General features: G+C 35.1%; 1 protein-coding gene across 2 annotated transcripts in view; it reads left to right on the plus strand.

The window, feature by feature from the left end:
- MDGA2 (MAM domain containing glycosylphosphatidylinositol anchor 2) overlaps positions 1-12117 on the plus strand; it is a 793609-nt gene that overhangs the window by 513839 nt on the left and 267653 nt on the right. For both annotated transcript variants that reach the window (XM_063440282.1, XM_063440283.1), the window contains exon 5: positions 2743-2875. In XM_063440282.1, coding sequence (XP_063296352.1) covers positions 2743-2875 — 133 coding nt within the window. The remainder of the gene's footprint in view (positions 1-2742; positions 2876-12117) is intronic.

Here is a 12117-nt window from a genome sequence, read left to right on the forward strand (position 1 = left end):
GTTATTTAAAATAATTGTGAATTGGCTAAATACACAGTTTCACAAATAAAATTAGTAAGCAGTCGCTAGCAAACATATTTTGTCTTTCATACTTCTAGTGTACTATTATAATGTTTATTTTATATGTTAAAATTAAAATATTCATATTGATTTGCATATTTCTTCACCTAACACCATACTTTTTGATTAACTGGTAAGATGCGATTATTCGTTAAAGTGCCAAAAGGAGATCTAAATCTTCCTGCTACTCAAAAGAATCAATCAACTCATGTCTTTCATCCACAATACAATTTTTAATGACAGTCAATATATTGAGCATGTGTAAAGTAATGTCTTGTTCTCAAATGATAATGTGTGATTGGTTAAATCAATCAATCTCTCTGAAGGAATTATGTTTCCTACAGTCAAGAAGCCCCAACAGACTGTTTTTATACCCACTGTCAGAGAACCCCTTTAGAGTTTTCTGCATTCATATGACAATTTTACAGTTTGTTTCTGGAATTCTATAGTTGTAGAGCCTTTGTAATATTTTCCTGATTCAGTTAAATAAAAATATTAAAAATATATTCATGAATCTGTCAGCCAAATAACTTGTCCTTGGTTTCCATTGGTTTCATTAATATATGCAGATGGTCCCTACATATTTTCTTGATTCCAATAGTCAGAGAGTCTGTACAGATTTTCTTGATTCCCGCAGTCAGAGTGCAACTATGGAATTTTTTGATTTCAGTCAGAGATTTTATTGTTCCACCTGTGAAAGTCAATACATGTTTATGTTGATTACTTCAGTCAAAGTCCACCTACATATATAACTTGGCTATAGGAATGGCTTTAGTCAGAACCCCTGCAGAGCTTTACTTGGTGTAAAAGGGGATATGAATGTGTGTTATCAAAAACAGTGGTTAAGTTCAGTCACTATTTTGATTGCACTAATGAAACTAATCTTTGCCAGTTTTCACAGAAATTTCTTTTTCAGAGGATTTAGATTGGTTGAACAAATACGCCACTCTGTCTGTCATAAATTTATTTCATTGGCAAAAAATAGTGCATATACAAAAATGTTGCAAAAAAGCAATAAATTCAACAGAACTACTAAATTGAGCCACAATTTGCCAAAAAAAATGTACTGAAAATTGGACAGAAAAGTGATTATTATCTCCTAAAGAGTCAGAAATCTCAGAATGTTCTTAATGTCTACACCTAGTAAGCCTTTACAGTTATCAGGGCTGCTGTCAAGTAGCCATTTCAGAGTTTCATCCTAGAGGTGCATAGAACGCAAGTGTGCTGGAACTTGAGTTTCCTTGGTGCATTTTTAAATGTAGTTGAAAAGAAAATCCAATAGGTTGAAACCACTCCAATAGGTTGAAAGACTGAACATTTAATTAGAATAGAAACAGAATTAAAAACAAAAAAAAACTATTTTTAGATTAATTATTATTATTAATATATGGATAATGATAATTATAAAGCCATTTGACAAGAATTATAAAAATTGTGATAATGAAACTGTATAGCAATTATTGTTAATGATATGTTACAATATATTATGATTATATTCGTATATTTTAATAATCTGCATATCAACTACTATGTAAACAAAGCATGTTCCATTATAATGTGCCTTATAATTATATGAAACATATTGGTATAATTCACTATTAGCATAATACTATAATTGTCACAGTATTTATGAAAGAGATCTTGATGAGACTAATGAAACAGTTGAGATTTCAATAGACATCTGTTCTCTATTTATCTTTACATGTGTACGGCAAGGGGAGGTTAATCATAGCACACTAAGGTGCTATTCTTTACCAAAGTGCTTATTAACAAGTGATTAGTACATAAACCATAGGTGACCAGGAAGTAAATCCTCAGTTGTTGCATAACTACATCTACCATATTGCATAATATATTAATAAGCACACATTATTTTTTACAATTATAAAAAATAGATTTGTTTACTAATTATGATATTGTGACTAACTGGAATTTGTCAAATCTGCTTTTGGTTTCTGGACAATTTAATTATAATTGTGTAAGTAACCATGGTGGTATAGTTTTGTAAGTTCTAAACTTCTACGTATTCAGAGACAGCAGACAGACTGGTCTGTCTGTCAGTCTATCGATTGGTCTATCGACTGATCTATCAAACTATTCATCTTTGTGTTATATGCATATGTTATATATATATATATATATATATATATATATATATATATATATATATATGTAGATAGATAGATTCTCATTATTTTTTCCTGAATAATTATGTTATGGAAAGGTAAAATTTCCTTTCAGGCATAATGCATTATTTAAAAATGTATATTACCAGGTTTAAAGTGAGATTAAAATATATTTCATTTCAAGTTCATCAAAATAATTCTACTGCTTAGAAAATTCATTGCACAGAGCCTCGTGCCTTATGCTTATTAACAACACACTGGCTTTATTGGTAATTATGGAAACAAAATACAATATTTGAACTTTATAGGAAAAGCCGACTATCCACACTCCATTAATTTTATTAAAATGTTTAAATTGTCTTTTGTAGTCAACAGTCGTGATTATTTGCATTCAGCAGAAAGATACTAGGAATCCTACATAATGGGTTCTCCGACATTTGAGCCTTTCTGATGCTGTCTGTAACTTATTTTGCTTTTTATCTTGCTTTTGTTTCCCATGGATAGATTTAGTCTAATAATAATAATATGGAATTCATGTGTGTTCTTAATTGAACAGGGTGAAACTAAAATTTTGAAGCTGAAAAATCTACGACCTCAGGATTATGCCAATTACAGCTGTATTGCTTCTGTAAGAAATGTCTGCAACATTCCCGACAAGATGGTATCATTCAAGCTCTCCAATAGAACAGGTATAAAAATGCATATGGATTTTCCTTTTTTGTGCATTTCATTTAGTATTCATTGATATTTGTCAAATCAATACAACTTATGTTTGGTGACTATTAAACACGCTGCAAGGTAAAGTGCACTATCTGCATAAGCCAGTGGAAATGGAATTCATTGCTCTTGAGGTGTAATCATAGCCTGTGGCTCATTTAGTGTACTTACTGCCGCCAACATGTGATTGATTGTCCTTGTACTTATTTACTCACAATGATACAGTGATACTGTGTCATTTTTTAGAAAGCACAACTCTTCTTTGGGTAAAAAGAAAAACTATTTTGTAATGTGAACTATATAGATTTACATTTGATTAAACGTAAGTATCTCTTCTACCAAATTTCAATTAAAAATAAACGCATACGTACAGCATTAGTAGCATCTGAAAAAATATTTGCATCCCCTAAACCAGCACTCTATTTTTTTTTTTTTACTATAAATTAGTATCAGTACACACAATAGTTCTCTTTATAAAATTCCACAGTATAAATAAGTATTTTTTTTATTTCAGCTGTATTCATTTTCCAAGTAGCAAAAGAGAAGAGGTAACAAAATGGTGGTCTTAAGTTAATAAATACAGAATACAAGGATAAAAAAAAAAAATATGAATTGATTTGCATATCACAACAATAACAGTAATTGGCGTGTATAGTAAACATTCATGCACAGCACTGGCAATCTGTTAGGAGGTGTGTTTACAAAAATAAAAAAGTAGAGGAGCACATCATACCAGGATTGAGAAGTAGACTTCAGATCTTTCAACTTAATAAATTCAAAATGGAGGTAAGATAGTTGCTTGACATAACTAGCAATTAGGGAACACATCATATAAACAATGTTTTATACCAGGACTAAAAGGCAAAATAAGGCAAAACACAGGACCAGTGACAAGGCATGTTGGGCAGCAGAAGAGGCTGACCCAAAAGTTTTGAGATGCTATCAATTGATCTTCATTCTTTCAATGGATTTCATAATCTTTAATAATTTTTTCATTAGTGTTTTCTGAGCATAACGTACATGAAAAAAAAAATCCATAGAGTTCATAACCTGTTGAATTTCTGGAAGTAATTGAAGGTCAAGTTGTTTTTTTCCAGTGAGAGCGGTGCTTGCTGTGATGTAAAAAAATATGGGTTTGTGTAGGCTTTGTTAGTGAGTTAGAAGGTGACTCTAAAGCCTGTGGGTTAAATATGATGGATCAGTCTGTCACCACTGACTGGTCTAGTATTGCCACTATGTATGGGATAGGGTCTCCAGCACATAGTCTATGCAGAAGAAATAAAAGTGCAACAGACGAGCAAGAGTTTTGTGCCATAAAATCATGTTTAGTGCATTTGGTGGCATAGTTTGTGGTTTCTTGAAGGACATTTATCCACCTTATTCACTCTTCCACACTTAATTGAGCCATCCGTCCACTTGCTCACATATAGTAGCTTACAGCCTGTGATAAATTTAGTTTGATTTATATGTTGTGATTGTATGTCATAGCATGGGGTTTGTAATAGACTTAATTCTAGCATGCAAATGGTTATTGTCAGATACTTGGGCCCTGCTCATTCATAAATAATGATTAATAATGAATACTGCACTCTTAGAGATAGTGGCAAACTTTAGCAAGAGTATGTAATGATGTGGATACAAAAAGTTCATATAATAAAGAAAGTCTAGCTTATAGGGTTAATGTGGGCTACTCACATTTGTAGTTCTTCCAGTTAGAAATATTTACTTCAGGGGGTTAGTATAGATGGACCTTGTTGTGAAAAATGCATAGTTTGTTTAGATAAGCCAAATCATGTGAATGTCCACATGCAGACAGTGGTGAAGCAAAGTCAGAAGAGGATATATAAATATTTGGCTGGCTGTAGATGACAGAGTCAAATGTCCAAGTAAGCTGGGAGCTGTTACGGTGGCTAACCTGATTCTCATCTAAAATGTTTTGTATTGCAGTCCAGACAAGGAAATCTTTTATTTGGTATGTAGAGGATGTTATTTTGTAGAATGGTGTGAGATTCTTATAGACTATAATGGTCTGCCATGTTCACTACCAGATTCCACCATAATTATAAATGAGTCATTAAACATGGTTGATATGACTGTCCTTGGTCAGGGCTATACTGTGTATGGTCTCATTATGTAATAAAATGTGGCCTCTGCCATGGTGCTCAACCTTATAACTTCAACTATTCTTGTACTACAATTCCCATAATTATTTGCTAATAACAAAGGTTATCCAACAGCAACTAGAGCACAGCAATTGGCACCTCTTATGTGATTATCATTGTCTATATGTGTAGAAATAAATATATATATATCCCAACTGATTCCTCTCCTGCAACTGTCATTAATAAAAATAAAAAACACGAATTCTTCAGTGAATACTCTACCAATCCATTTCTCTAATATTATCCTTACCTTTTGTGTCACTTTACCCCACTCCCTAAGCTCATTGAGCAAGGCCCTCAACCCCTCTTTTCCTGTGCGTCCAACTTGTCTGGTTACAAATACATGTTTATTAGTCCACCCATTACAAAGCACTGTGGAATTTGTTGGCACCATATAAAAATAATAATAATAATAATATATATTTGTGGTCAGATACAATAAGCCGAGTTATAGTAATGGTGGTGTGCATCGGTTGTGGTGTGCCAGAACCGATGTTTGGGTAAGTCTTTAAAAGAGGGCCCACTAAGATTAACAAAGTAAGTGGTGCGTGGGCTGAACCAGGCAGTCTCGATCCTGAAGGAAGGGGAGAACTGTGTATTTATAGGACAGGTAACTCCTCCCACAACTACAGGTTCCACCTACCTGCTCAGCCTTCTCATATATATCATATTTTTTTTTCAAATATATGATTACAATTTAGTAATATAATGACTGTTTAAGACTAATGCCAAAAAAGTATTTATACAAACAAAATTAGTTTTTTTTTATTCTTATACAGTTACCATATTTTCCAAACAATTTACTACAACATAATAATTATTTTTGTGTGCATTAAACTAAACAATGAAAACGTCAAAGGTTTCCTGATTATAAGTAATGATTTCATTTCACAAGAACAATTATTCAAAATACAGCTGCTTTGTCATTATAATTATTTTTCTAGTTAAAAGTTATATTTGTAATTTTTGTCTCTGTCAGATTCTTACAAAATTATATACTACTTTTGGGAAAAATAGCTGTTTGCAGGATTCTTTCTTTAATAAAATCTCTTAACTTAAGTGTACCCTGACTGGGTAAAAGCATCTAGCAAATTTACATGCTAAACAGGTTTAATTTTAGTAATCTAAGAACTAATATATTCCCTGCTTGCAATTGGCTGAAGTACGTAGTTTTGATAAACATGGTGTATACTACTTGGTGGCAGGTTTGTCCCTGGGCATATGACAATGCACTTTCTACTGGGCTCAACTAAACATTACTATACTAGAAAAATTAAAGGGACACTATAGTTACAAAAACAACTTTAGCTTAATGAAGTAATTTTAGTGTATACATAATGCCTCTGCAATCTTACTGCTCAATTATCTGCAATTTAGGAGTTAAATCACTTTGTGTATGCAATCCTAGGCACACCTCCCTGTATGTGGCTTACACAGCCCTATTAAACATGTTCTGTAAAGAGTGATCTAATGTTTACACTTCCTTTATTGCAAATTTTGTTTAATTTAGAATTTCTTATCTCCTGCTCTGTTAATAGTTTGCAAGGTGATGCAGGAACCTCCTGTGTGTAATTAGAGTTCAATTTACAGAACAGGAGATAAATACTTTTAAAGTAAGTTGCATCTGATTGAAAATAAACATTTTGCTTTCAAGCAGGCTGTGTCAGTCACAGCCAGGGGAGGTGTGGTTAGGGCTGCATAAACAAAAACAACTGTAATTTAACTTCTAAAAGGCAGAGAATTGAGCAGTAAGACTGAAAACTGAAAGGTGCACCCAATAATGCAATCTGACCAAGTTTATCGTAAATTTAAATATGATAATTTGTGTAAACATTTATTATATAGTGTTCAAAGCTAACCTTGTATTATTTTAGTTTGTCTATTTGTTTAGAAATGTTTTCTTGATGGTGATGCATGTCCCTTTAATGACAATAATAATATGAACTAATAGTGAGAGCTCAGTAACTCCAACGTGTGACAAACTATCTACTTTACTATTATATAGGCAGTGTTAATATTTTAATCCCTAACAAAAACTTATCAGAGATAACATGTTTTTCAGTATTCTATGATGGTAAAATAAATCAAAAAGAAACTATGAGACACTTTTGTGTGGTGCCATCTTAATAGAACTCCTCTAGTGGTGAGCCCTGATTCCAGTTGCCCAACTGGTCAGTCTGGTACACTATAGACATAGAAATATATTGATCAGTTATATCAAATATTGAAAAATGACAAGCCACTAGAACAGTTGAAATATGCTATGTGTTTTTATTCTTTAAATAATGCACACAGAACAAATGTTCTAACCATTTGGTTTAATTCCATGTGCCTATGTCTCGTCTCTTTTGCTTTTATATTTTGAGGCTATTTAGCAAACATCCATTGAAAAATTCTGAATTGATTTACGATAATTTTGTACCTGTAATCCAACAAATATGTATTCTGCCAATTTAGCAATATCAAAACAATGAGTAGCATTCCTGCAATGAAAACTGATTGCATCATAAGATTCACTTACATTCCAATTATAAGTATAAATTAATATGTGTCCTTTTAGCTTTCTGGTCACAAAAAGTACCGTTAAGAACGATTTTATATTCATGCTGTGCAATGGCTATTTTGTTATATAAACCAGGTAGATTCTGCATACATCTTGCTCTCATGTGTCTGTCTCCCACTGATTAACAGTTAATTGAATGTTTCTTATACGGGTGCCTGCGCCACACGTTTGATCTCTAGTTAAAGTCTATTATAATGTTATTTTTTGACATGATTAAATAATGTTTGCACTGTAGAAATTCATTATGCCAAATTAAAAGGTTAGGTAACATGATGGGCTAGCATCTTCAGAAATGGCATTATAACCACAGTATAGAACTCACTAAAACCGCATAGCAAACAAAATTATATTAACAAGAGGTAACAAAATGAGATAAAATTACTACCTAATTCAATTAGTTGCACATATAATAGCTGTAATATTTTTTTAAAACAACATTATATATATATATATATATATATATGTGTATATATATATATATATATATATATACACACACACACACACACACACGTGGATCCAGCACTCACTCTCCCAGTCTTGACCTTGCCTGGGTGCAAATCACTTATGCCAAAATATAAGAAAATCTTAATCTTGAGAAAAGTCCCACAGAGGACTGGAACGTTTATACATTTTCTGGTGTATGATTTCACAATAAAACTTCAAGATTTATCCACAAAGTCCTGTGAGTGCACCTTCCTTGATACTTATAAATATATATAAATATATTTATAAAAAAAAAATTATATTAATGTTGCAATAAGGCTACAGATATAATCGCTGATTGAAATAGTTGTATGCATTATATCATACGATTTAAAATAGTAATCTAATATGATTCCACCTCATTGATGAATGCCGATAAGCTCCAGAAGGAATAATGTGTAACATTGTGGTGATATCATAAAGATGGGTGAAAAATAAGATATGACATTACATAAGGTATCGTTTGGCATGTATTAACCAGCTACAAATTTTAAAAAAATAATAATAATACTTTAAATGCCTGGCATATGACTAAAAGGAACAATAATCAGTCCATACATTTCTACTTTTAACTTCTAAAAAATTAATCAGTCACAGAAAAAATGCAGTAGTGTTATTACATAATAAAAATAGATGTGCACAGTAAATACAACATTACAGTGTAATTTTGTCATGAGACCAACCAACATGCCAATATGTTTGTAATTTGGGAATATACCGCTCTGATATTTACTAGATTTGGAGATTTATTTTGGACCGAACTGCAATTTTGTCAAAATCGTGTGATCGGAAGAATTTCCTATGTCAAAACAGCCAAGTGGCAGAAACTTGACAAAGCAACTTTTTTCATTGATGATTCGATGTACTACTCCTGGCACCAGAAAAAAGGATAATGGAATAGAAAAGAGGCTGTTTTGGGGGGAGGAGGTTGGGGTTTAAAAATAAGCAAATTAGGCCTTGATTTAATATATTTGGATAAGCTGTCAAAATAATATAATATTTTTGGATAAACTTTGAGATGATTTAATGTTATGAAAAATATTTTAATTTCTTAATACATTGATATTATTTTGTATATTGATATCAAACAATAAAACAACTATTCCTCGAAGCAGGATTCTTCAAGACACTTTTGCTTCAGCTATTGAGGGAGACAGACCAGCAGTGATACAGTGTGTTGAAATTGGAGATAGCCTGGGTTAATGTTGATTCTACTGTGCACTCAGGGCCACGGTTACATTAGGCCACTTAAGCGGTGGCCTTTGCCTAGGTGGGCAAGCCTCTGACTAATGGTGTTTTGGACTTTCCGGGCGACTTGACCACCCAGACAGACCCAGTAACGAATTGTAAAACTGCTTAAATGGCCAAAAACAGTCAAATTTAGGATGGGGATTAGGATGGCAGCCAGGCACAGTGCTGAAGTTGTTTCTCACCAGTGTCTGGCTGCACTTAATCCCCAAAGAAAAGAAAATGTTACTTGCGCTTTCTCCTTAATCCCTATGTATATTTAGACAAATGGAGGTCATTTAGTTGCTCCAATGGCCATTGGAGGGAATGCCCGCCTGCCAACGTCAAGGCAGACCCCCCTAAGCGGGTCCTAACACTGACCCTTCAGCCTGCTTCCTTGAGCTTCTGGCAAAGATATCTCTGATGAGACAGAAAGGGGTATTTTTTATATACTCCCCTATACTTATTAACCCTTAATAGGGAACACATGGGATGGGCAGCAGCATTGTAACCAGGCTGTGTGATACAAAGTAAATACAAATACAAAAAGAGAAGTCCTGCGCTTAGTCCCATTACTGCTGGGCCAGCAGCAACGACTCCAATACACATCAGCCCCAATATATAGTAAAAACCAAAGAAAAGAAAATGTTACTTGCGCTTTCTCCTTAATCCCTATGTATATTTAGACAAATGGAGGTCATTTAGTTGCTCCAATGGCCATTGGAAGGAATGCCCGCCTGCCAACGTCAAGGCAGACCCCCCTAAGCGGGTCCTAACACTGACCCTTCAGCCTGCTTCCTTGAGCTTCTGGCAAAGATATCTCTAATGAGACAGAAAGGGGTATTTTTTATATACACCCCTATACTTATTAACCCTTAATAGGGAACACATGGGATGGGCAGCAGCATTGTAACCAGGCTGTGTGATACAAAGTAAATACAAATACTTAATCCCCACCCTATTAGATAGCATGCAGGCACAGCGTACATATGCTACTGCCACCCTGGCTCTGTGCATGGGAACATGGGAGGGATCAAGGAGGGAAGTCGGGCAGGGAGGTAGAGAGTGTACCAGGAGAAACTGCGCTGGGTGCACTTTTCATTCGCTCCCGTGACCTGTCCTGTACTTGGTGACAAGTGGGTGGAAGCATAGCAGGGAGTGAGGATGATGCAGGGAGTAACGGGATGCCAGGCACAGCCAAGATGCCTGGAATACATGTACAGTCAACTGACAAATGAAATGAAGGTAAGTGTGTGTTTCAGAGAATGCGTGTGTCTGCATGGGTCAGTGTGTGTGTCTGCATGGGTCAGTGTGTTTGTGTGTCTGCATGGGTCAGTTAATTTGTGTGTGCGTGGGTCACTGATTTGTGAGTGTGTATGTATGTATGTGTCAGTGATTGCATTTGTTCACTAAGAATAGTTTTAATAAGAAAACCAAAATTAATACTTTTCAAGGAACACTATTGTGTTATGAATATAAAACTGTATTCCGAATACTATAGTGTTTCTTTCCGTACCATGATTCATGCCCTCCTCCCCCTCCCCCCCCCCCCCAGTAAAAAGATGTATAAAATGATGTAAAAAAAAAAAAAAAAAAAGGAAATGGGGCAGCAAAATCTTTTTTTGCCTAGGGCAACAAAAAACCTTGCACCAGCTTTTTGTGCACTACTACTGACCAGTAGTGCAGGGCTTCTGACAGTTGGAACAGTTAAAAGATCAATCATAAGGACTGCTGAGTACCATTGGCTCTACAGTCTCCACCACTATTAGAAATATCCAGCCTCAGGATAGTGGAATCAGCAGCATGCCCCTTATGTTGGATGTCTGAATTTTTTTCCCCTGTCCTTTTAATGCTGCTGCTGCAACTTGTGCTGCCCATTTCACTGGCACTGCAACTGCTCGTCCCACAGCTAGTTCAAGCGTCATACTTTCTGGGTGCCCCCTGCAAAAGGCAACAAATTGAGACTAAAGCAAAGTCTACTTTGTAAAGGTCATCTGAGCGAGCCCTTAGTGAGGACGTACAGCAGAGTTCCAAAGTGCTGTATCCAATGTCTGGTCGTCGTGGTGACGGTGATAAAACTGGTAATAATATTGTTGTTACCAACCAGTGCAGACATGACACTGTTACCTCTCGTCCAGGAGCTACTCAACTAATAGTATGATGAGCCAGAAAAATTACAAGAGGAGAGTAGGACATCCTCCTGTCCACCATCTAAATGTTCATCTGTATCTGCTGTAGAATTGTCTTGTCCAAAAGGCATAGTTGAGAAATCAGCTGCATCTGCTACCACTGGCACAAGTAGCTCACCCACTGTCAGTGTTACTGTCACCACCACAGATACCACGATCATCAACATCACCTGTACCACCACCATAAACATTTCTGTTAGTATTAATCAACCAAGTGCTAGCGTACAGGCTAGAGTAGCGACAGCTTCCACTGCCATCAATGTTAATCCACCTTTGTGTTCAGCAGATGCAAGGCAAAGGGTGGGGGCTAGTGTATCAAACTGTTACAACGTATCCTCTGTCTGCCACTTTTTGCTATATTGTTGCTTTTTTATTTTACTCTAATAAAGCCCCGAAAAGCCTTTACCAGGTCATTCGTATGCATGAATAACCGATCACCCGGCATATGGCGTGTGACGCCTATTAACCTCCCTGAAGCTGCGGTTTTACCTTCGTCAATCCCGTTCACCTCTGAATTACTGAACAAACAACCGAACAACTGTCCACCCTGCATGAGGAGTGTGTCCCTTATTAGCCGCCCAGAAGCT

This window comes from Pelobates fuscus, chromosome 13, assembly GCF_036172605.1.
Source record: "Pelobates fuscus isolate aPelFus1 chromosome 13, aPelFus1.pri, whole genome shotgun sequence".
Lineage (NCBI taxonomy): Eukaryota > Metazoa > Chordata > Amphibia > Anura > Pelobatidae > Pelobates > Pelobates fuscus.